At 43.1% G+C, this 25,424-nt stretch overlaps 1 protein-coding gene across 1 annotated transcript in view; it reads right to left on the bottom strand.

Moving 5' to 3' along the window:
* Positions 1 to 25,424, bottom strand: part of Uba2 (ubiquitin like modifier activating enzyme 2) — a 48,628-nt gene that overhangs the window by 5,901 nt on the left and 17,303 nt on the right. Inside the window, exons 7-14 of the mRNA XM_045155297.1 lie at positions 21,855 to 21,922; positions 20,523 to 20,644; positions 14,577 to 14,676; positions 13,053 to 13,219; positions 10,440 to 10,533; positions 10,244 to 10,356; positions 7,599 to 7,754; positions 4,711 to 4,807 (exon numbers count right to left, since the gene is read on the bottom strand). Coding sequence (XP_045011232.1) covers positions 4,711 to 4,807; positions 7,599 to 7,754; positions 10,244 to 10,356; positions 10,440 to 10,533; positions 13,053 to 13,219; positions 14,577 to 14,676; positions 20,523 to 20,644; positions 21,855 to 21,922 — 917 coding nt within the window. The remainder of the gene's footprint in view (positions 1 to 4,710; positions 4,808 to 7,598; positions 7,755 to 10,243; positions 10,357 to 10,439; positions 10,534 to 13,052; positions 13,220 to 14,576; positions 14,677 to 20,522; positions 20,645 to 21,854; positions 21,923 to 25,424) is intronic.

The raw sequence follows: 25,424 nt of genomic DNA on the forward strand, positions 1-25,424 counted from the left end.
AGGGCTGGAGAGATTGCTTAGTGGTTAAGCCCTTTGCCTGCAAAGCCAACCAGAAGCACAAGTGTACACATGCATCTGGAGTTTGTTTACAGTGACTAGAGGCCCTACCATGCCCATTCTCTCTTCCCCCTATCTCTCTCAAGTAAATAAATATATATACATAAACATATATATCACAAACACAAACAGGGCTGGAGAGATGGCTTAGTGGTTAAGGTGTCTGTAGGCCTGTGAAGCCTAAGAACCCAGGTTCAATTCCCCAGTACCAATGTTAAGTCAGATGCTTCAAGGTGGCATGTGTCTGGAGTTCAGTTGCAATGGCTGGAGGCCCTGGAGTACACATTCTCTCTCTCTCAAATACACCAGCCCTGTAATTATAAGCATTAATCCAATCCGACTGGTGTCCTTACTGATAACATTCAAGTGGACCAAATGGTGAGGAATCAGGAGAACCTTTCTTTCCTTTTTTTTTTCGTTTTGTGAGGTAAAGTTTCATTCTAGTCCAGGCTGACCTGGAAATCACTATGTAGTCTCAGGGTGGCCTCAAACTGACGGAGATCCTCCCACCTCTGCCTTCCATGTGCTGGGGTTAGAGGCGTGTGCCACCACGCCCGGCTAGGAGAACATTTTTGCATTCAAACAAAATTAATTCTGAAATAGTCAAACAAACTTGCAGAGGTCTTCAGGATATATTCTACTTGCAAGATTACCTACGACACCTCAGTGAACATTAAAGTGAGTTTTACTATAAAAAAAGTAAAAGACCCGGAAGTGGTAGTACATGCCTTTAACCCCAGCACAGAGGTAGGAGAAACACTTTGAATTTGAGGGCAGCTTGGGGGTAGAGTCAGAATTTGCCTCAGCAAACCAAAAGAAAGGACTGAAGAGATGGCTTAGCAGTTAAAGTACTAGTCTGCAAAGCCTAAGGACCCAGGTTCAATTCCCCAGTACCCACGTAAGCACTTAACCACTAAGCCATCTCTCTAGCCCAATAAAATATTTTTTCTAATTATTTATTTATTTATTTGAGAGCGACAGACACAGAGAGAAAGACAGATAGAGGGAGAGAGAGAGAATGGGCGCGCCAGGGCTTCCAGCCTCTGCAAACAAATTCCAGACGCGTGTGCCCCCTTGTGCATCTGGCTAACGTGGGACCTGGGGAACCGAGCCTCGAACCGGGGTCCTTAGGCTTCACAGGCAAGAGCCTACCCGCTAAGCCATCTCTCCAGCCCCCAATAAAATATTTTTTAAAATGGAGGAGATGATAAGAGAGTGGAGTTGCAAAAGGAAAGGGGGGATGGTTTATTGTAATTATGAAAGTTGTCAATTAAAAAACAAAACACCGGGATGGAGAGATGGCTTAGTGGTTAAGTGTTAAGCACGTGCCTGTGAAGCCTAAGGACCCCAGTTCAAGGCTTGATTCCCCAGGATCCACATAAGCCAGATGCATAAGGGGGTGCATGCATCTGAAGGTCGTTTGCAGTGGCTAGAAGCCCTGGCGAGCCCATTCTGTATCTGCCTTTTTGTCTGTCTGTTGCTCTCAAATAAATAAATTAAAAAAAAAATGAAAGTACCATCAAGATAATTCAAACTGAAACTACTCTCAGGTGCCACCTCACTCCTATCAGAATGGCTAATTATCAAGAAGTCAAGAGGGGGCTGGAGAGATGGCTTAGCAGCTAAGCGCTTGCCTATGAAGCCTAAGAACGTTGGTTCGATGCTCGATTCCCCAGGACCCATGTTAGATAGATGCATAAGGGGGTGCATGCATCTGGAGTTCATTTGCAGTGGCTGGAAGCCCTGGCGCGCCCATTCTCTCTCTCTCTGTCTGCCCCTTTCTCTGTCTGTAGCTCTCAAATAAATAAATAAAAATAAACCAAAAATAATAAAAAAAAAGAAGTCAAGAGGGAGGGAATTATCATGGCTTGTTGTCTATAAGTATGGAAGTTGTAAATGATAATAAAATATTTTAAAAAGAAATCAAATGACAATAAATGCTGGCATGGACGCGGAAAAAGAGGGATCCTTCTACACTGTTGGTATAACCATTGTGGAAATCAGTGTTGAGGTTCCTGAGACAGCTAAAAATAGATCTACCCTATGACCCAGCTATACCACCACTAGGCCTATATCTTCAGGACTCTTCTCACTGCCTTAGAGATACTTGCACAACCATGTTTGCTGCCGCTCTAGTCACAATAGCTAGGAAATGGAACAGCCTAGATGTTTCTCAAGTGATGAGTGTATAATGAAAATGTGGCACATCTATACAATGGAGTTCTATTCAACTATAAAGAAAAATGAAATTATGAAGTTTGCAGAGAAATGGATGGGCCTGGAAAAGATTATACTTAGTAAGGTAACCGATGCCCAGAAAGCCAAGCATCACATGTTCTCTCTCATATGTGGATCCTTGCTAAATATTTGGATGTGTATATGAGTTGGAATGCATGTCCATTCTATCTGCCTCTTCCTCTCTCTCTCACTAAATAAATAAAATAAAATATTTAAAAACTTGGTAGCAGAGGCCAATAAGCTAGAATGGGGCAATAAGAGAGAGGGGAGAGGGAAGGGCTTAAGGGGATGGTATTTTATATATTTAGGTAGAAGAACAGATTACTGGGGGTAGAAAGAACTAAGTCAGGTCAAGAGAAGAGACTGAACAAAGGAAGGGTGGGAGTAGGAGCAATCAAAGCTAAGATGGTATGAATAAGTCATATGGAAACCTACTTTTTTGGACAATGGAACACTCAGAAGCCATGGATTATTACTAGAAAATTTTCAGTACCAGGGATGGGATAGCTTCTAGTGAGTTATTGGTCAGGGAGGTTCCTGATGCCCCCAAAACATTACAGGCCACTGCTGAGGCTCTTGGTTTCCTACCAGGAATAGATGGTAAGACCCCACTGCCGAAGACTCTACAGGCATGGGCTTCAAGATCACTGAAAAATCTTTCTGAAGCTAAGCTGAAAAATACCTCTGTATACAGTAGCAGAAAGCTAGAAAAAGCTATGTTGCATGCAGATCCATGGGAGAGAAGTCACCAGTGGAGATAAACAACAGTGGACACTACAAGCCTAAAATTTGTCCAGCCAGGCCAAATGGGCCAACTTGTACAATAGAGGCATGTCTGTTATGGGGGAAGCTCATGGCAATCCTCCTACCTCTGCCTCTGCTGGGATTAAAGGTGCGCTACCACACCAAGGTAAGGTCTCATTCTAGCCTTGGTGGACCTGGATCTCACTATGTAGTTCTAGGCTGGCCTCGAGCTCACAGCCATCCTCCTACTTCAGCCTCATAAATGCTGGGACTAAAGGCATGTACAACAGTGCCTGGCTTTTTATTTATTTGAAAGACAAGAGAGACAGAGGGAGGGAGGGAGAGAGGGAACATGCAAATACCATTGACATTGCAAACGAAGAACTACAAATGCAAATACCATTTTGTACATTTGGCTCTAAATAAATACTTAACTGAACCTGGGCTGGCAAGTTTTGCAAGCAAGTGCCTTTAACCACTGAACCACCTCTGTTCTCCCATCTCACACCCTTTTAAATACACCCTCCGCAGGTCACAGTGCATCACACTGTTCCCCTCTGAAGACATGGCCTAAGTGAGATGATAGATCAGAACAAAAAAGAAAGCTTGGGCTGGAGAGATGGCTTAACTGTTAAGGCACTAGCCTGTAAAGTCAAAGGACCCAGGTTCAATTCTCCAGGAGCGACATCAGCCAGATGCACAAGGGGGCACACATGTCTGGAGTTCGTTTGCAGTGGCTGGAGGCCCTGGCGCGCCCATTCTCTCTCTCTCTCTCTCTCTCTCTCTCTCTCTCTCTATCTGCCTCTTTCTCTATCACTCTCAAAAAAATAAATAAAAATGAACAAAAAATAAAAAAATAAAATAAAAAAAAGAAAGCTTGCTTAATGGTAACAAGTGCGAAGCCCTGGGTTTCATTCCCAATACTGCAGGGAAAAAAAGTCCTTGCTAAGTTGTAGAACACGCTATGATGCTGTGACAGTTAATACTGTCAACTAGATAGGGTTTACAGTCACCATGGAAACGAACCTCTGGGTAAATCTGTGAGGTAGTGCCTAGATTAGGTTACCTGAGGTGGTGATTCCTCTAAATGTAGGAAGTATCACTCTGGACTAAGGTCCTAGACTCAACAAAAAGGAGAAAGCTGCCTGAGCATCAGCATTCTTCCTTCTCTCTCCCTGACAGTGGGGAGAATGCGACCAGCTGCCTCTCACTCGTGCTTCCCTGCCCCTCCCATGGGCCACATCCCTCGAACTGTGAGCCGAAGTTGCTTGTTGTCAGGTATCCCGAGCACTGTAACACGAAAAGTGACGCACGCAGTAAAAGGCCTCCCGGCTCTTGCTGCTGGACATGCTGCACTCAAGACTTAAAGTCACCCTCCTCATTTGATTCTGCAACTTGAACAGCTCAAAGGACTTTCCTTGCAAGTGGACATAAGTATTGTACTTGTTGAAATGGTCAGTACTGTATACTGGGTTACTGAGTAGTAGCCCCCAAACACCCCAACATTACAACATTACAGAACTCCCAAATTTTGGAAGTATGGAAGCCACACCACACCTCCCATGACTAACCATCAGAGTAACACGCACACACAGGGAGGAAATAGTAAGATGAGCGCTTCCCTCCCTCCACAGTCTACCCCAATGAGTGGAGGAGGTACAAGGGTAATACCTTCCGTCTCTCCCTCTTCTGAAGAAATTAAAATTGTTCCTTTCCCATCTTCAATTTGGACATCTGGTGCCACCATAGCAAATTTTTCTTTCACTATCTACAAGGGAAAAAAAATTAATGCTAATAATTAAAGACCATTAAAAAGTCCCACACTTTTTTTTTTTTATAAAAGTGTGTTTTTCTTCTTCCACTGGAAAAGTTTCAAGTTATTCACTAAATTCCTTAGGGTAAGCGGGAAAGTCAGGGATTTAGCCATGTTCCACCCCCACATCTGATCACAGAGCAGAGCAGATCCAATTTCCTCCTGTGAGCAGCCTGTTAACTCTGTGGCTGGCTCTTCTACTTTGTCTTCCCAGCAGGCAGATTTGAGCCTGGGCTGCACATTCCATCCCAGTGTTGCTGCAATGCTGTGGTAGGTGCTGTTGGACTCTCAGTAAATGCCTACAACCCGACTCTCAAGATAACCTTTCCCTTCTCTTAACTTCCAAGAGTCAACTGGATGTGGTAATATGGTTAAATCCTACCTGCTTCTAAAATATAATGAAGACTCTTTCTACAGATATAAGCACCCTACTAATAGGAGTTCCAAAGTTCAACGGTGAATACATACCAACAATAATCCAAGAGAAAGCTGGGCATGGTGGTGCACACCATTAATCCCAGCACTCAGGAGGCAGAGGTAGGGGGATCTCCATGAGTTCTAGGCTACCTGAGACTACATAGTAAATTTCAGGTCAGCTCTGGGCTAGAGTGAGACCCTACCTCGAAACTCCCCGACACTCCCCACCAATAAAAGAGAAGGTGCGAGCCCAGTGTAGTCCAGTGTGGTGGCACATGCCTTTAGTCTTGGCACTTGGGAGGCAGAGGTAAGGTAAGATTGGCTGGAGTATGAGGTCAGCCTGGGACTACAGTTCCAGAGAGCTCCAAGTCAGCCAGGACTCACGTGAGAACCTGACTTAAAAAATACTAAAAAGTGCAGGGCATAGTGACACACACCTTTAATCTCAGTACTCGGGAGGGAGGCAGACCTAAAAGGATCACTGTGAGGCTGAGGTCACCCTGAGTCTACAGTGAATTCCAGGTTAGCTTGGGCTAAAGGGAGACCCTACCTTGAAAAACAAAACAAGGGCTGGGGAGATGGCTTAGTGGTTAAGGCGCTTGCATGAAAAGCCATAGGCGCTTGGTTCAATTCCCCAGGACCCATATAAGCCAGCTGCACAGGTGGCGCATGCGTCTGGAGTTCATTTGCAGTGGCTGGAAGCCCTAATGCGCCCATTCTCTCTCTCTCTCTCTCTCTCTCTCTCCCCCTCCCTCCCTCCCTCCTTCTTTCTCTCAAATAAAATAAAATTAAAAAAAAAAACAAACAAAAAAACGAAATAGGGCTGGAAAGATGGCTCAGGGGTTAAGGCGTTTGCCTGCAAAGGCAAAAAACCTAGGTTCGATTCCCCAGGTCCCATGTAAGCCAGATGCACAAGGAGATACACGCATCTGAAGTTTGTTTGCAGTGGCTGGAGGCTCTGGTGCACCCATTCTCTCTCTCAAATAAATAAATAAAAGTTAAAAAAAAAAAAAAACTAAACTAAAAAGCTATGTATCATCACCTTCTTCAAAAACTCAGACCTTGCCGGCGTGATGGTGCATGCCTTTAGCCCTAGCACTCAGGAGGCAGAAAGCAGGAGGACTGTTACTATGCATGTGACACTACATGGGTGCTGAGGTACTCATGATGACACACAGACACTTGACTAAGCCATCTGCCCAGCTCCTAATGTCCTCTTGCAGAGCTTGTGTAACTTGCCTTTTTCTGGGTGCTTTAGATGTTAGATAAGCCTATTCCACCTAATTAGAGAACTCTTGTCAATTTCTTCTGAGAGCTGAGGTTTTCTTTGTTTCTTTGTTTTTTGTTTTGAGGTAGGGTCTCACTCTAGCCCAGGCTGACCTGGAATTCATTAGGTAGTCTCAGGGTGGCCTCAAACTAACAGTGATCCTCCTACCTCTGCCTCCCGAGTGCTGGGATCAAAGGCGTGTGCCACCATGCCTGGCTGAGAGTTGAGTTTATGCCCAGGCTGACTTGGAATTCACTATGTAGTTTCAGGCTGGCCTTGAACTCATGGCATTCCTTCTACCTCTACCTCCTGAGTGCTGGAAGTAAAGGCATGTGCCACCATGACCGGTATTTCTCTCTCTCAAATATATAAAATATTAAAAATTTTAACAATTTATGCTTCCATTTAAAAAAACTAAGTTGGAGAGTGATTAAGGACAACACCAGAGGTGAACCTCTGGCCTCTACCCTCCCATAGACAAGCATCCAATTCATCATACACCACACACACAGGCATGTACATATGCAAATAAAAAAATAAAACAGGGCTAGAGAGATGGGTCAGTAGTCAAGGCGCTTGTCTGTCAAAACCTAAGAACCTGGGTTTGCTTCCCCAGTACCCATGTGAAGCCAGATACATGAAGTGGCACATGTGTCTCAAGTTAGTTTTGAGTGGCAGAAGGCCTGGTGCAATTTTCTCTGTTTGCAAATAAATATATATATTTTTTAAAGACGAAAGTTACCAACTGAAGTTTTGCTGTAAACACCAAACTTACCATACTTAGTCAAATATCACACATGCAAGTATTTATTCACCGCCACAAGAGGGTTGTCAAAAACAGAATTTAACCACTATCAAGGACAGAAGGTACATAATCTAGACTCAGAACAGAAAGCCAGCAGGAATCTGGAGGAAGCAACCTAGGACACAAGAGATTACTCAGGAGGTACATCTTTTCAGTCATTACATGGATTTAGTTTGTCATCAAGGGAATACTATGAAGGCATATTCAAATTTGATTTTTTTTTTCTTTTAGGGAAAAGAGACCAACCCTGTACTCACCTTATCTTGTAAGGTGAGAACGGTCACTTTATGGACATTCAGACGTACAGTCACCTCTGGCTTGCTGGCACATACGTAACAATTGGGGTTAGGAGGATCCAGCGCACAAGGCACAAGAAGTTTCTTTCTTGGATTTGGCTGCTTATTCAAAAATATCTTCAAAGGGATAAAAGACAAGCAGGAATCAAACATGGTGAGTTACAATTTTATTACCCAACTATAAATTACCTTCTAAATGTCAAAAGTAGATCAGGAAGATGATGACTTTTTGCAATAACTATGGTTCTGCAACCTTTTCTGATCACGGTCCACAAAAAAGGCTGGGCTGAAAAAGATACCTGTAGTGATAAGCCAAGCCTCAGGAAGAGTGCACTTGCCTAGGCATGTAGGTGTCCCCTGCTTCTTCCCAACTGAAGCAAGAGGTATGTACAAGACCCCATCTCCTGTACTCTAACTTAGAGACTAAGGGCCTTACCAAGAACATTTCAGGTATTACTTGATTCGCTTCTGGGTGTCAGTCCTGGTGGTGATATTATTTATTTATTACCGGGGGGGGGGGGGAGGAATGAGTGAATGAAAATGGTTGTGCAGGGGCCTCTAGCCACTGCAAATGAACTCCAGCTACATGTGCCACCTTGCACACCTGGCTTACATGGGTATGTCTTGGGGAATTGAACCTGGCTCCTTTAGCTTTGTAGGCAAACATCTTAACCACTAAGACATCTCTCTAGCCCTCAGTAATATATATATATATATATCATTTGTATTGCTTTGCAAGGTAGGGTCTCACTGTAGCCCAGGCTGACTTGAAATTCACTATGTAGTCTCAGGGTGGCCTCGAACTCATGGCAATCTTCCTACCTCTGCCTCCCGAGTGCTGGGATTAAAGGTGTGCGCCACCACGCCCAGCGCCCAGTGATGACTTTTGAGGTAGGGACTCACTCTAGACCAGGCTGGCTTGAAACTCACTCTGTAGCACAGGCTGCATTGACTTCACTGTAATCATTCTACCTTAGCTTCCAGAGTTCTGGGATTAAAGGCTTGCATGTATCTTAACAGCTTTAAAACAACCTCTTGTGCTGGGGAGATAGCTCAGGAATTAAAGGCACTTGCTTGCAAATCCTGCTGGCCAATGTTCAATTCTTTAATACCCACATAGTCAGATGCACAAAATGGTACATGCTTCGGGAGTTTGTAATAGCAAGAGATCCTGGTATTCCCATTCTTTCTCTCATCTTTTAAATAAAAATAAAAATATCAGGGGCTGGAGAGATTGCTCAGTGGTTAAGGTGCCTGCCTGCAAAGTCTAACAACAGGATTTGATTTCTCAGTACTCATGTAAAACCAAAATGCACACTGGTGCGCAATGCATTTGGGGTTTGTTTGCAGTAGCTGGAGGCCCTGGTGCATCCATTTACTTCGTCTCTCCTGTCTCTCTCTGCTTACAAAAAAATAAATAAATAAGCCAGGCGTGGTGGTAAACCAGCACTCGGGAGGCAGAGGTAGCAAGATTGCCATGAGTTCAAGACCACCCTAAGACTACATAGTGAATTCCAGGTCAGCATAGGCTAGAATGAAACCCTACCTCAAAAAAATAAAACAAGCGGGCATGGTGGGGCATGCCTTTAATCCCAGTACTGGACTAGAGTAAGGCCCTACCTCAAAAAAACAAAAACAAAACAAATCAAAACAAAGAACCACAAGCCCAGAAATTTCCTGGCTCAGCAGCAGAAGCACTTGTCTACCATGAGTGAGGCCCTGGTTTAATTCCCAACAGGTTAACAAAAAAATTGTTCAATCAATGCTATTTCTTTTAAAATTTTTTTTTTTTTTTTGAGGTCTCACTCTGTAGCTCTAAGCTGGTTTTAAACTCATGGTGATCCTCCAATCTTTGCCACCACGCCCAGCTTAAATTACTTTCAAAAGAGGCTGAGCTGGGTGTGGTGGCACACAATCTCAGCACACAGAAGGCTGAGAATGGAGAACAGCCTGGTCTAGACAGTGAGTTTCAGATCAACCTGAGCTAGAGTGAAGCCCTAACTCAAAAAACAAGGGCTGTCAGCTTGGTGGTGCATGCCTTTGATCCCAGCACTCAGGAGGCAGAGGTAGGAGGATGACCAAGAGTTCGTGGCCACCCTGAGACTACAGAGTGAATTCCAGGTCAGCCTGGACCAGAGTGAAAACCTACTGCAAAAAAAAAAAAAAAAAAAAAAAAAAAAAAACAAGGGCTGGAGAATCAGTGGTCAAAGTGCTTGCCTGCAAAGCCTGATGACTCAAGGCTAGATTCCCCAGGACCCATGTAAAGCCAGACACACAGTGGCGCAGGCACCTGAGTCCATTTGCAGCAGCTGGAAGCCCTGGTACACCTATTCACTTTCTCTCTCTGTTTGCAGATAAAGGAATTTTTAAAAAATTACAAAAAGAAGTTGGTCGTGGTGGTGCATGCTTTTAATCCCAGTACTTGGGAGGCAGAGGTAGGAGGATCTCTGTGAGTGCAAGGCCACCATGAGAATACAGAGTGAATTCCAGGTCAGCCTGGGCTAGAGGGAGACCCTACCTCAAAACAACAAAAATAAATAAATAAATAAATAAACAAGCAAGCAAAAATTACAAAAACAGGAAGTAAAGTAAAAGGAAATACTTACTGTTCTACACTGGTCTATCTTTCCTGATAAGATCTTCAATCCTTCCAATACTATCAATCCAGCAATTACTGCATTAGTAGTTGCAATAGCTGGAATAATGTTCCCTGCCATTGCTACAAAAAAAAAAAAAAAAAAGGTACTGTTAAAAAAGAAAGTGTACAATGCGGTTTTAATGATATAACTGAAGTACACTTACATTTTATATCAAATCTGCTCTTCATATTCATGCTGAAAATATGCATCCTGAGGTTTGCGGCGGAGGTGACAAAGTCCATTGCAGAAGGATCATCCTGCCAATAACAAGCTGGATGACTTCTCACAAACTTACTTGTTGACAAGTAGTACTTTCAGAATAGTCGCATTTACATGTCTACAGTGCTGCAGTCAGCTAACTGGGTGGTGGCGAGGGAGAGGCCAGACACCTAAGTAGCAAGATGGTACCCGTAGAGGACAGGAGCTCAGCTGATTCTCTAATTCAGGAATGAGAGCCTGACAAGAACCCCAAGAACCACCATGCTTTACTGGAAAGTGCTTCTGTTCAAACAAATGCACTGGGACTAAGTGGATACACCTGGAACTTACTATGCTTTCTTATCCCTCTCCATTCATTTTCATGTCTTCCTGTTACCTAATGAATTTAATTTGGGCTCATGATTACATGAGCATGGGTGGGAGGTTATTTACCAGAGCATGGGCAACACACCAGTGGCTATACCACCAAAGGAAAGGGTTCCCTCTCTCCTAGCAGTCATTAACTGCCAATGGAGCTTGGCCATGGTAAGAAAGGGGACAGGGAGATGAACAGGCCCCTTCCTCATCCATGAGGAAATGCTGACAAATTCGATCTTGTGCAGGTAACCATAGAGAAATGGCTATGTGACCTGTTAGGTGTCCACTACAGAGGGTAACAATCTCAGTTCTAAGGAACTCCTTTTATGGCCCCTGTGAAATTATGAAAACTTTCCAAATTATTTAGAATAACAAATAAAATATTTTAAAATCTACCATTTATATCACATAAACCCAAGAGACTAGTGGTTATAAAAATTTCAAACATCTAGAGCTGAGACAGGCGTGGTGGCACAGCCCTTTGATCCCAGCACTCAGGAGGCAGAGGTAAAAGAATTGCTGAGTTTAGGGCTAAGACTACATAGTGAAATCCAGGTCAGCCTGGACTAGATTGGATTGAGAAAAACCAAAAATCAAAAAACAAAAACAAGGGCTGAAGAAATGGCTTAGCAGTTAAGGCACTTGCCTGCGAAGTCTAAGGACCCAAGTTCGATTCTCCAGGTCCCACATAAGCCAGATGGACATGGTGGTGCATGCGACTGGAGTTTGTTTGCAGTGGCTAGAAGCCCTGGCACGCCCATTCTCATTCTCTCTCACTCCCTTGCTTCCTCCCTCCCACCCCTCTCTCTGTCTCGAATAAATAAATACATAAAAATAAATATTAAAAAAAAAGACAAACAAAAAAAGAAACTTCACAGTTTCACTTTAGATGTCTGACTCAACCCACCTAAGTCCCAAAGTCTGCACAAAGGCAGTTTCTAAGCTGGCCCAACATGAGCCTTACTCTGAGGCATACACCAGGCATTCCCACCCCATGCTAAACCCTCAGCTCCCTCTCAAGTCTTCATCACCACAAAGACACATAAACCTCATCAGGCACATCAGTTTGTCGGCAATCAAAATTACAATTAAGTTCAATGAACTCATAATACAACATCTAATTGCACAGGACCAATTCACAGTTCAGGCTTAAGTAAAATCACATCTTTTGGTCTTGAGATGTCTTTCAGACTTATTTTTTTCTGACAGTCTCATTCTACAATTTACACTGGACTTGAACATGGCAATCTTCCTCTCTCAACCACCTAAGTTTTGGTATTACAAGCATGAGACACCTTGCAGGCTTTCCTCTCAGACTTTTGAAATAGCCACAGCCATTTCAACAGAACGGCAGATTTATAGCTAGGTATGGTGGTGACAACTTGAGCAGCATAGTGAAACCCTGGCCCAGAAACAAAGAAAAGGGACTGGAGAGATGGCTTAGCAATTAATGTGCTTGCCTTCAAAGCCAAAGGACCTGGGTTCAATTCCCCAGGACCCACGTAAGCCAGATGCACAAGGTGATGCATATGTCTGGAGTTTGTTTGTAGTGGCTAGAGGCTCTGGTGTGCCTATATTCATTCATTCATTCATATTCTTTCTGTCAAATTAAAAAAAAAGTGTATACCTTTAATCCCAGAACAGGCAGAGAGGTAGGAGGATCACTGTGAATTTTAGGCCAGCCTGAGACTAGTGAATTCATTCCAGGACTGCCTGGGCTACAGTGAAACCCTACTCAGAAAAACCAAAACCAAACAAAAAACACCATGGGCAGGTAGCTCAGTAACAGCGTGCCTGCCTATCGTGCACAGCCCTGGGCTCAATTCCCAAGAGGGGTATAGGGAATAATGAGCTGCTTCCTCCATAAGCATGGACTTTGATGAATGCAACTGTTCTATTCCTAAGTCAGTATAACACTCCAATGCAATGACTTCCATTATTTTTCTACTCAACATCTTCATCAACCACAATACATTATTGGAATACAAAAATCATGCTGTGAAATTCCTTAATTCACATGCAGAAAATACACACTTCAAGTACAACTGGACGTGAACACATTTAAAACAAATCAAACTCATTTCTTTAAAATCTGATAGAACAAGTGAGATATACCAAAAATCATTAGATTTAGCTTCTCTTGCAGCTCAAGAGCTAAAATGTAAATTAGGTGCATTTGACACACATTTTCAAAACAAACCTTATCCCATATGAGCTCAGCTCCATCCCCTTTTTCTGCTAAATGAACTCTTAAAGTCTCAATGCTCTTTGAAAAAAGACTGGCATAGCTCTTCACATCTAGAACCTGCTGGTCTTTCAGGCCTAACTGGGGCTCACTCTGCAGATCAGATGCATCAGCTTCTTCTCCTTGAAAACAAAAAGAAAGAGTTCCAGTAAACATTGCCTGACCACTAACAACATTTAGAAAATATGAAAAATTCCATTTAAATAACTATTAAGTTGGGCGTGGTGACACACCTTTCATCCCACCAGGAGGCAGAGGTAGGAGGACTGCCTTGAGTTCGAGGCCACCCTGAGACTACATAGTGAATTCTAGGTCTGCCTGGACTAGAGTGAAACCCTATTCAGAAAACAAAACAAAAAATAAGTAAATAATAACTAAAAGCCAGGCGTGGTGGTGCTCACCTTTAATTCCAGCACTCAGGAGGCAGAGGTAGGAGGATGGTCATAAGCTCAAGGCCACATTGAGAATACAGAGTGAATTCCAGGTCAGCCTGGCATAGGATAAGAACCTACCTTGCAAAAACAAACCAAAACCAAAAAAAGAATAATAATAAATGAATAACTATTAATACAAGTATCTGTACCAAAAAAAATGTTGAACTTCAAGGAAAGGTGCAAGACCATGGACCATGTCAGGACCTTGCAATATTACCAGTGGAGATAATGTAACTTACAATGTTATTTGACTATATAATACAATGTAACTAAAATGGTATCATACTATGCCTAGCAGGGATAGCACTCAGTATGCGGAAGCTATCAGTCATGTTTCAAAGTGTCCAACAAGTATGCCATATTGCTGAGAACTGCTCCTAAGTGATATTAAGTCTCCTGGGGCCTTTTAACTTCAACTGTGCTCTGGACTCCACTGATATTCAGAGAAAGAAGATATAACATGTCAAAGAGGAACAGAAGGAAACAGACACTACAGTAGTTATTTTCTCTTAAATTTAAAATTTTACAATGTGTTCCTAAATTAAATCTTCAAGAAATAATTACCAAAGGCAAAAGCATAAACTCACCATATTTTATTTCAGGAAAGGAAGCAACCACAATTAATTAGTGACTAGTTCAATGATACTGACAAGCACCTGCCAGTATAAAGGACTCCATTTATGTAACATGCACACAACTGCCTGTGTCTATGTACAGAGAAAGACAGCCAGAGCACTCCTTAAAATGTTGACAGAGGGGGCTAGATAGATGGCTTAATGGCTAAGGCGCCTGTCTATGCAGCCTAAGGGCCCATTTCCCACTCCCCAGGTCCCACATAAGCCAGATGCACAAGGTGAAGCAAGTGGACAAGGCACCTGCATCTGGAGCTCAACTGCAGTGGCTGGAGGCCGTGGTGCGCCAGCTATTTCTCTCTCCCATAAAGGTGTGCCACCATGCCCAACATAAAAAAAAAAAAAAAACCTTTATGTGAAGGGTGAGGTAATTTCCAATTTAGGTGCCCTCAGGACTAAAATGTATTTTTTACCTTGACTTTGTACCTCAGCCCAGTCCAAAGGAACTGGAGGTTTCCTTTTGCGCCACAGTTTGTCCATTGTCAATAGATACCTGATATCATCTTTAAAAAGCTAAAAAAAGAGAAAAAGAATCTCATTAAGCCCAACATGTCCCAAATGAAAAAACATCAAATTAAGTATTATAATTAAACTATGAAATCTTATTTGAAGACATGATAAATGCCAGTACAGTAACAAGTTCAAAAACACAGAGAGGGCTGGAGAGATGACTCAGCAGTTAAGGTGCCTGCCTATGAAGCCTCAGGACTCATGTTCAACTCTCCAGGTCCCATGTGAGCCAGATGTGCAGTGACACAAGCACGCAAGGTGGCAAACAAGTCTAGAGTTCGACTGCAGTGGCTGGAGGCCCTGGTGCACCTGTTCTCTCCCACAACACATTAAAAAAAAAGGCCAGTGTGTTGAGCTTGCCTCATTAAAATAAAGGAAAAACAGAAAGAAAGTTCCAGCATTTGGAGAAGTTCTAACCTCTGCCTTGGTCTTTTTGTCACCTCCCCCCATACTCCAAAGCTCAGTCTGAATCATAGTGACCCAGAGAAAGGGAGTTCATGAAGCTGGGCGTGGTGGCACATGCTCTTAATCCCAGCACTTGGGAGGCAGAGGAAGGAGGATTGCCATGAGCTCGAGGCCACCCTGAGAATACAGAGTGAATTCCAGGTCAGCCTGGGGTAGAGTGAGACCTTACCTTAAAAAAAAAAAAAAAAAAAAGGGTTGGGGGGGTTCACATCAATGGAATATAACCAGTAATCCCAAGATACCAGTCAGTTTGTGGGTACTCAACAAATGTGCTCAACAGAACTGGTGTTTGCCCTTCTAATACTGGTGATTGAACCAGAGCATTCAGTATGCTTGGCAAATGTTCTACCCTGAGCAATATCCCAAGCCCAAGAACTTAACCATTTGTGACTTTGAAATGTGCTTTCTCCTCTAACAAGTAAAAAGGGCAGAAATAAAACACACAAATAGCAAGATGTATGGCAGCATTTCAGGGACCTTAATATTTCTACTTTCTTCTTATCTGCATTTTTAAATTAATTTACTCAAAACATTTACTGAAGTACCAAGTAAGAACATTCATGTAGCTAAAATTAAAAATTGTAACTATTTCTACTAAAATATTCTCAATATTTGATCTTTGGAAAGCAAGCCAAATTTATAAATAATTAGAATATAGATTTTTTTTTTTCAAGGTAAGGTCTCACTCTAGCCCAGGCTGGCCTCAAACTCACAGGTATCCTACCTCAGCCTTCCAAGTGCCAAGATTAAAGACATGCCATGTGCTAACACATCTGGCCTAGAATACAATTCTTTTCATGAAAAATTAAAGATATGTACTTAGAATTTTGTATTAACTGCCTAAGCAATGAGAAAACATAGGAGACAGTAACATATGAAATGGCTGGGAAATATCTCACCAGAAAATGCTTGCCTCTCAAGCATGAGGACTTCAGCTAGATCTCCAATAGTCACAGAAAAAAGCCAGCTGTGTGACAGAAAGCTGGAAAAAGCTACACTGCATGCAGACACTGCAAGCCTTAAATTTGGCCAGCCAATTGAGCCAACAGGTGCAATGGGGCATGTCTGTTATGGGGAAAACCAACCACCCTCTAATGGACTGGAGGCCCGCTCCATGGGAGGGAATACATCCCTGATACTGTAAACCTACAACAGGGCTAGTCATGAGCCCTAGGGGTGTAACGTTTGCTGCTGTCTGGCTAAATGTATGTACTATGCTCACCTAACTGCCCAGTAAGCACTTCTCATTTTAATGTTCATACCATGTATTAATGCTACTCTCACTTTTGGTTACAGAACCTTCTCTTTTCAGATGGCAGTGACCCTGGCATGACTCAGAAGGCATCATGGTGCTGAGAAGGGACAAAGGAGTGCTCAGCACTGAAATATCTCTATCACACCTTCCAAGGCTCAGAGTCTATTGAGGACGAGGTGGCAGAAAGAATGTAAGAGCCAAAGTAAGGGTAGGACTGCTTACAACGTGCTCCTCCAGACACAAAATGGCTTGGATATCCATGACCTTGCAGTGCCTGACACTACCTATACAAGACCATCATAATAGGAGGAAAGGATAATGACACCAAAATAAAAGAGCCTGACTGAGAGGGGAGAGGGGAAAGGGGTACAATGAAGGGTGGAGTTTCAAAGGGGTAAGAGGGGAAAGGGAGGGAATTACCATGAGTTACTTCTCTGTAATTATGGAAGTTGTCAACAAAAAAATAAAGCTGGGTGTGGTGGCACACGTGTTTAATCCCAGCACTTGGGAGGCAGAGGTAAGAGGATCCTCCGTGAGTTCAAGGCCACCTGAGAATACATAGTGAATTCCAAGTCAGCCTGAGTTAAGAGTAAGACCCAGCCTTAAAAAAAAAAAAAAAGAAGCCAGTTATGGTGGCTTGCACATGTAATCCCAGCACCTGGGACTTGGAACTTGCTGGTTAGTCAGTCTAGTGTAATTATTAGGCTCTAGGCCAGTAAGATTCTGTCTCAAAAAAAGATGGAGAGATGATAGCCTGTAGCTGGGTGTTATAGTTTATGTCTATAATCCTAGCACTTGGGGCAACGTTGAGCAGGATCACCATGACTCTTGAGATCAGCCTGGACTACTGAGTGACTTCTAGGTCAGTCTGGGCTAAAGTGAGACCCTGACTCAAAAAACAGGAATCAGGCAGGGAGGAATTGACTAGGTACTGGAAATGTGGAAGTTGGAGCTGCTGGCAATGCACCCAAGAATGGGAATGGGTGGCAGCATAGTACCGGACAGCCCTCAAGGTGGTAAGGACGAGATAAAAATGGGTGCTAAGGTAGTTAAAGGTACTTGCTTTATAAAACCTGGGTTTGGGGCTGGAGAGATGGCTTAGCAGTTAAGCGCTTGCCTGTGAAGCCTAAGGACCCCGGTTCGAGGTTCGATTCCCCAGGACCCACGTTAGTCAGATGCACAAGGGGGCGCACGCATCTGGAATTCGTCTGCAGTGGCTGGAAGCTCTGGCGTGCCCATTCTCTCTCTCTCTCTCTCTCTCTCTCTCTCTCTCTCTCTCTACCTCTTTCTCTGTCGCTTTCAAATAAATAAATAAAAATAAACCAAAAAAAAAAAAAAACCAAAAAACAAAAACCTGGGTTTGATTCTCTGGTACCCAAGTAAAGCCAGATGCACAAAGTGACACATTTGTGTGGAGTTCATTTGCAGTGGCAAGATGCCCTCATGTGCCCATACTCACTCTCTGTCTCTCTTCCTCTCTAATAAATAAATAAGTAAATATTTTGAAAATAAATTTTCAAATAATGAGTTAAGAAACCTTCTATGGAGACAAAGAGACAAAAGCAATCATAAATATTGATGCTGTCAGTGGCTCTGTTTGTGAATATATTCTGCAAGTCAGTAAGGAAAGCCTCAAGAAATAGAAAGAAAAAGAAGGTCCAGGGCTAGAGAGATGGCTTAGCAGTTAAGACACTTGCCTGCAAAGCCAAAGGACCATGGTTTGATTCCCCAGGACCCACATAAGCCAGACGCATAAAGTGGCGCATCTGGAGTTCTGCGCAGTGGTTGGAGGCCATTTTTTCTCTCTCTCCCTCTCAAATAAATAAATAAAAATAAAATGCAAAAAAAGAATCCAAGTTTGATTACTACATAAAGCCAGATACACAAAGTAATATATTCATCTAGTTTGTCTGAAGTGGTAGGAGACCCCAGTGTGTCCATTCTCGGCCTACTCCCAAATAAATTAAAACAAAAAAGGTGAGGAGGGGTGGCTGGAGAGATGGCTTAGATGTTAAGACGCTTGCCTATGAAGCTGAAGGACCCAGGTTCAATTCTCCAGAACAAACATAAGCCAAATGCACATAATGGCACATACGTTTGGAGTTCATTTGCTGTGGCTAGAGACCCTAGTGTGCCCATTCTCTCTAATAATAAAATTATAGCCAGGCGTGGTGGCGCACGCCTTTAATCCCAGCACTCGGGAGGCAGAGGTAGGAGGATCGCCGAGAGTTTGAGGCCACCCTGAGACTACAGAGTGAATTCCAGGTCAGCCTGAGCCAGAGTGAGACCTTACCTCGAAAAACCAAAAAAAAAAAATTAAAAAATTAAAAAAAAATTATAATACAAAATAACAGCCTGAGGTACAGTGAGACCCTACCTCGAAAATCCAAAAATTAAAAAAAAAAAAAAAAAAAAAAAAGCCAAGCATGGTGGAGCATGCCTTTAATCACAGCACTTTGGAGACTGAGGTAAGAGTCACTGTGAGTTCGATGCCACCCTGAGATTACAGAGTAAACTCCAGGTCACCCTGGCTTGAGTGAGACCCTATCTTGAAAAACAAAAACCATACAAGAAAGAAAGAAAAGGGCGGGAGAAATAGCTCAGGAGCTAAGACCCTTGCCTATGGAGCCTAACAAACTGAGTCTGATTCACCAGTATCAACACAAAGCTAGATTCACCAAGTGGGACATGCATCTGGAATCCATTTGCAGTGGCTACAGGCCCATCTCTATCACTCACTACTTGTGAACAAATACATTAAAAAGGAAAAAAAAAAAGGGGGCTGGAGAGATGGCTTAGTGGTTAAGGAACATGCCTACAAAGGCTAAGGACTCAGGTTCACATCTTCAGGTCCCATGTAAGCCAGATGCACATGGTGGCACATGTGTCTGGAGTTCGTTTGCAGTGGCTAGAGGCCCTGGTGCACCCATTCTCTCTCTCCCCCCCCTCTGTCTCTAATAAATAAAAACAAATCTTAAAAAACAAAAAATTTTCTAAAAAAGGAAGAAAGAACCAGGTGTGGTGGCACACACCTTTAATATCAGCACTTGGGAGGCAGAGGTAGGAGAATCACCACGAGTTTGAGGCCAGCCTGAGACCACACAGTGAATTCCAAGGTCAGCCTGTCTAGAATGAGACCCTACCTTAAAAAAAAAAAAAAAGAGGGTTGGAGTGATGGCTTAGTGGTTAAGGTGCTCGCATGGAAACCCTAAGGACCCAGGTTCAATTCCCCAGTACCCACACAAACCAGATGCACAAGATGGCACATGTGTCTCAAGTTCATTTGCAGTGGCCGATATCAGCAACTGACATGACCATTCTCTCTCACCTTGCAAATAAATATATTTATTTTAAAAACTCTCCTATTTCTCTCAAATAAGAAATAATAGTAGTAATAATAATATTATATTAATGATATTAATATAATAATAATAATATTATTATTGCCAGGCATGGTGGCACACACCTTTAATGCCACCACTCAGGAGGCAGAGGTAGGAGGATCACCATGAGTTCAAGGCTACCCTGAGACCACATAGTGAATTCCAGGTCAGCCTGGACTAGAATGAGGCTCTACTTTGAAAAACCAAAAATACATAAGTGGTAAAGATAATAAGCAACAGGAACCCAAACTGGCTACAGAAGACCCAAGTTCTGCTGAGTATAACAGTGCATGCCTGTGTGCCACTCAGTAGATGGAAGTATCATTAGGAGCTCAAGGTCATTCTCAGCTACACATAGCTAGAGGCCAGTCTGGGCACATGAGACTTTCACTAAAAACAAAAGAAATAATGAACACAGGAAAACAAGTCCTGTGCAATGATAGAAGGCAAAACTTACAGGAAGTACTGAAGCAAGCTTCTGCCTGTGCCTCCTGCATAGATGCCATACTTACTTAGCACAGGCACTAACACTTCCCAACCTAGTTAAGATGCCAGCAATCACTTTGTTAGAACAATATCAGCATATACCCACAAATAAACTTAGTGCAACTTCATGTACTACTGTAAAAGATTTATAACAATATATCTATATACAAATAACAATAAAATAAACCTAGTTGACATATAGTTCAGTGGTAAAGTATTTGCATAATATGTGTGAGGTCCTGGATTAAAGAAAATCAAACCTTGGTAAAAAGTTTAACTGGATCATATCCAGTTGACTTAGCCCATTCCTTAGTGGAAATACGCTTAATGTCTCCATCTTCATTAGATGCCCGGGCTCTGGCTTCAGCTTCTGTTGGTTCCCCTAAAAAACATTCTATTTTCAATGCAGAACTGAATTCCAGCCGCCATGACAGAAGAAAGTCACTCACTGTGTGCAATGCACTACTATGAGATCTAGGACAATAACAAGCACTGGCAACATCATTATCTCTTTGTCTCACTTTCTAAATGCCACATGTTTAACAGATTAAAGCACAGCTCTATAAACAGAACTGGGCACTGTTTCCAGCTCTAAAGATTACATCTGTGAAATTTCTCTATTTCATTTCATCAGCAGCAAAATGGAACCATTCCTTTGGTAAGCCTTGTTTTAAAAATAACATGTTAAGCCGGGCGTGGCGCACGCCTTTAATCCCAACACTTGGGAGGCAGAGGTAGGATTGCCATGAGTTCAAGGCCACCCTGACATGACAGAGTTAATTCCAGGTCAGCCTGGACCAGAGTGAGACCCTACCTCAAAAAACCAAAAAAAAAAAAAAAAAAAAAAAAAATGTTAAGGGCTGGAGAGATGGCTTAGCGGTTAAGCGCTTGCCTGTGAAGCCTAAGGACCCCGGTTCGAGGCTCGATTCCCTAGGACCCACGTTAGCCAGATGCACAAGGGGGCGCATGCATATGGAGTTCATTTGCAGTGCCTGGAAGCCCTGGCGTGCCCATTCTCTCCCCGCCCCTCTGTTTGTCGCTCTCAAATAAACAACAAAAAAAAACATGTTAAGGTGGGCGTGGTTGAGCAGGCCTTTAATCCCAGCACTCAAGGCAGAGATAGGAGGATCGCTATGAGTTCAAGACCACCCTGCCACCCTGCCACTACATAATGAGTTCCAGGTCAGCCTGGGCCAGAGTAAGACCCTACCTTGAAAAACCTAAACAAACAAACAAACATGTTAAATACCTATTATCTAGTAAATAACAGCAACCACTACTTTTCTCTTAAGGTACCAATATGAAATTAGCAAAATAATGGCAACAGTCATTAGTAAGAAAATATATGGGGGCTGGAGAGATGGCTTATCAACTAAGGCATTTGCCTGCAAAGCCAAAGGATCTTGATTTGATTCCCCAGGAACCATGAAAGCCAGATGCACAAGGTGGCACATGTGTCTGGAGTTCATTTGTAGTGGGTGGAGGTCCTAGCGCGCCCATATTCTCATTCTCTCCCCCCCCCCCCGCCTCTTTCCATCTCTTAAATAAATAAATAAAACATTCTTAATAAGAAAACGTGGAAGTTTACTCACAGGAAGCTTCAGGGTCAGCTCTGTCAGGTGACACTTCTTGGTCCGCATCCTCCTCCCCAAACAGCTGGCTGTCATTTAAGAACAGCAGGCATTTACACTCTACCCAGCACTTTCAACCACCAGCACTGTTCCTTACTCACAGGCCCCACTTAGAGAACATCCCAAATGTTTACAGTGAATAACTTACACTCCATAAACCTAGAGAGTTAAAGCAGTCTGTTCAGATGGCTTTCATGCTGATGTTGGCTATCATGACAATAAGGCTAAATTTTACATCTGTATTTATTTCTACCAGCAAGGTTCTGTATATTCCAATGTAAAAATCTGTCAAAAAAATAGGCAAACAGAGGAGTGGAGAGGTTCCCAGAGTAAACTGGATGCACAAGGTGGCGCATGTGTCTCATTTGTTTGCACCTTTTCTCTTCTCTCCTCCCTCTCTCCCTGCCCCTCTCTCTCCCAGCACTCAATTGCAGGAAAGAGCAAGAGACCCTGTCTCACAGAAAATGAAATACAGGACTGTAGAGATGTCTCAATTGTTAAGAGCACTTCCTGTTCAAGTATAAGAGCCTGAAGAAAGCTGGGCACGGTGGTGTACTCCCAACACTCGGGAAGCAGACATAGGAGCATCACTGAGTTCAAGGCCCCTCTGAGACTACAGAGTGAATTCCAGGTCAGCCTGAGCTAGAGTGAAACCTTGAAAAACACAAGAACAGCGCTGGAGAGATGGCTTAGCGGTTAAGCGCTTGCCTGTGAAGCCTAAGGACCCCGGTTCAAGGCTCGGTTCCCCAGGACCAGGTTAGCCAGATGCACAAGGGGGGCACACGCGTCTGGAGTTCGTTTGCAGTGGCTGGAGGCCCTGGCGCGCCCATTCTCTCTATCTCTGTCTCTTTCTCTCTGTCTGTCGCTCTAAAATAAAAATAAAATAACAACAAAAAATTTAAAAAAGAACCACAAAAAAAAAAATTTAAAAAAGAAAAAAGAAAAACACAAGAACAAAAAAAACAAAACAAAACAAAAACCACCTTGAACTAAAAGCGATCCTCCTATCTTTGCCTCCTGAGTGCTTGGGCCACCCTGAGACAGCACAGGAAATTCCAGGTCAGCATCCCTGGGCTAGAGGGAAACCCTACCACGGGAGTAAAAAAATTACCATCAAGATCTGGCATCAGTAATAGACTCCATTTCAAGTAAGAACAGGTGAAAGAGTGATACAGGGAGCTTACGGGGTGACCCCCCCCCCCACACGCTACAAAAAGATGAGGCTACTTGCAAAACATGCTGGCTGGGGTTCAATTCCCAAGCTAGACAGAAATAGTTGTGCAAGTGCCTAGTGTTCATTTTCACCAAGAGGCCCCTAGTGTCTGCCTCTCTCTTTCTCAAATAAATAAATAAGCACATATTAATGTTACTCTCACTTTTAAAAAATATTTTTAAATTTTCATTTATTTATTTATTTATTTGACAGACAGCAAGTGAGAGCATGACAAAAAATGGGTGCGCTAGGGCCTCCAGCTTCTACAAACAAACTAGCATACACCACTCTATGCATCTGGCTTTATGTAAACATTGGGGAACTGAAACCTGGTCATTTGGCTTTGCAGGCAAGTGCCTTAACCACTAAGCCATCCCTCCAATCCTTCTCTCACTTTTGATTAGAGAAGCTTCTCTTTGCAGATGGTGACCACTGGAATGACTCAAAAGGCACCACAGTACTAAGAAGTGACAGAGGAGTGTTCAGCACTGAAATATCTCTATCACACCCTCCAAGGCTCAGGGTTCACTGCAGAAGAGGTGGTGGAAAGAATCTAAGAGCCAAAGAAAGGGTAGGACTCCTTACAAAGCAATTATCCAGACACAATTTGGCCTTTATATTCATGACCTCGCAGTGCCTAGTACTACCTACACAATACCATCATAGTAAGAGGAAAAGGTGATGACATCAAAATGAGAGAGAGATTAATCAAGAGGGGAGGGGATAGATGGAGAGTGGATTTGTGAAGGGGAAAGAGAGGAAGGGAGAGAATTATCATGGCTTATTGTCTATAACTATAGCTATGGAAGCTGTCAATAAAAAGATTATTATTATTATTAATTTTAGAGAGATGGGGAGGGAGGGAAAGAGAATTATCATGGCTTATTGTCTATAACTATGGAAACTGTCAATAAGGATTTATTATTATTATTAATTTTAGAGAGATGGGGGGGAGAAAGCAGGTGAGCAGGCCAGGGCCTTTCAGTCACTGTGAATGAACCCCAGACACGTGTGCCCTCTTGTGTGCATATGCAGCACTGTACACTTGCATGCGTCACTATACATCTGGCTAAGTGAGACCTGGAGATTCAAACACGCATTCTTAGGCTTCACAGGCAAGCGCCTTAACTGCTAAGCCGTCTCTCCACCCCAATAAAAAAAAAAAAAAAAAAAAAAAAAAAAAAAGCCTGGTGTGGTAGTGCATGCCTTTAATCCCAGCACTTGGGAGACAGAGAAGTAGGAGGATTGCTGTGAGCTCGAGGCCAGCCTGAGACTCCATAGTGAATTCCTATTCAGGGTGGGCTAGTTCAAAACCCTACTTCGAAAAGATCAAAATAAATAAATAAATAAATAAATAAATAAAACAAGCCAGACATGGTGGCACATGCCTTTAATCCTAGCACAATGAGGCAAAAGTAGGAGAATTGCTGTGAATTTTAGGCCACCGTGAGACTACGTAATGAATTCCAGGTCAGCCAGGGTTAGGGTGAGACCCTACCTCAAATAAGCAAAAATAAATAAAAATATTTAAATATACTTTATTTATTTGAAAGAAAGAGGCCAATAGAGAATAAGCACACCAAGCCTCTAGCCACTGCAAAGGAACTCCAGATGTATTATATATCCAGCTTTACATGCATACTGAGATATTGAACCTGGGTCCTCGGGCTTTGCCAGTAAGCACCTTAACAGCTATGCCATCTCCCCAGCCTCCCAACCCTTTGTTGGAGACAGGGTCTCACTAGCCCAGGCTGGCCTCAACTCAAGTATGTCAGCCTACCTCGGCCTCTCCAGTGCTGGGATTACAGGTGGTGAGCCACCATACCCACACTGTCTTCTTTCCAGGTCTGACTCCAACTCAGGCTGGAGCTCACTGTGTAGTCGTAGGCTAACCTCGAACTCACAACAACCCTCAGACCTGTCTCCCAAATGCTGGAATTAACAGCATGCTCCATCACGCCCAGCCCAAGTAGTTTTTTATTTATTTGCACATATTTTTAATTTTAACACTAAATAGTTTTTTTTTTTTCTGGGGGTGGGGGAAGGCAGGGAGCACAAAGGTAGGGTTTCACTCTAGCCCAGGCTGACCTGGAATTCACTCTGTGTAGTCCCAGGCTGGCCACGAACTAACAGCAAGCAATCCCCCACCTCTGCCTCCTGAGTGTTGGGATTATAGGTGTGCACTATCATGCCCAGCCCAAGTAGTTTACTTATTTGCACACTGGAGAAGGGACAGGCCTCCCACCAGTGCAAATGAATGCATTCCAGCTTCATGTGAGTGCTAGAGACTTGAACCCAAGCACTTTTAACTGCCAAGC

The sequence above is a fragment of the Jaculus jaculus genome, chromosome 7, assembly GCF_020740685.1.
Source record: "Jaculus jaculus isolate mJacJac1 chromosome 7, mJacJac1.mat.Y.cur, whole genome shotgun sequence".
NCBI lineage: Eukaryota > Metazoa > Chordata > Mammalia > Rodentia > Dipodidae > Jaculus > Jaculus jaculus.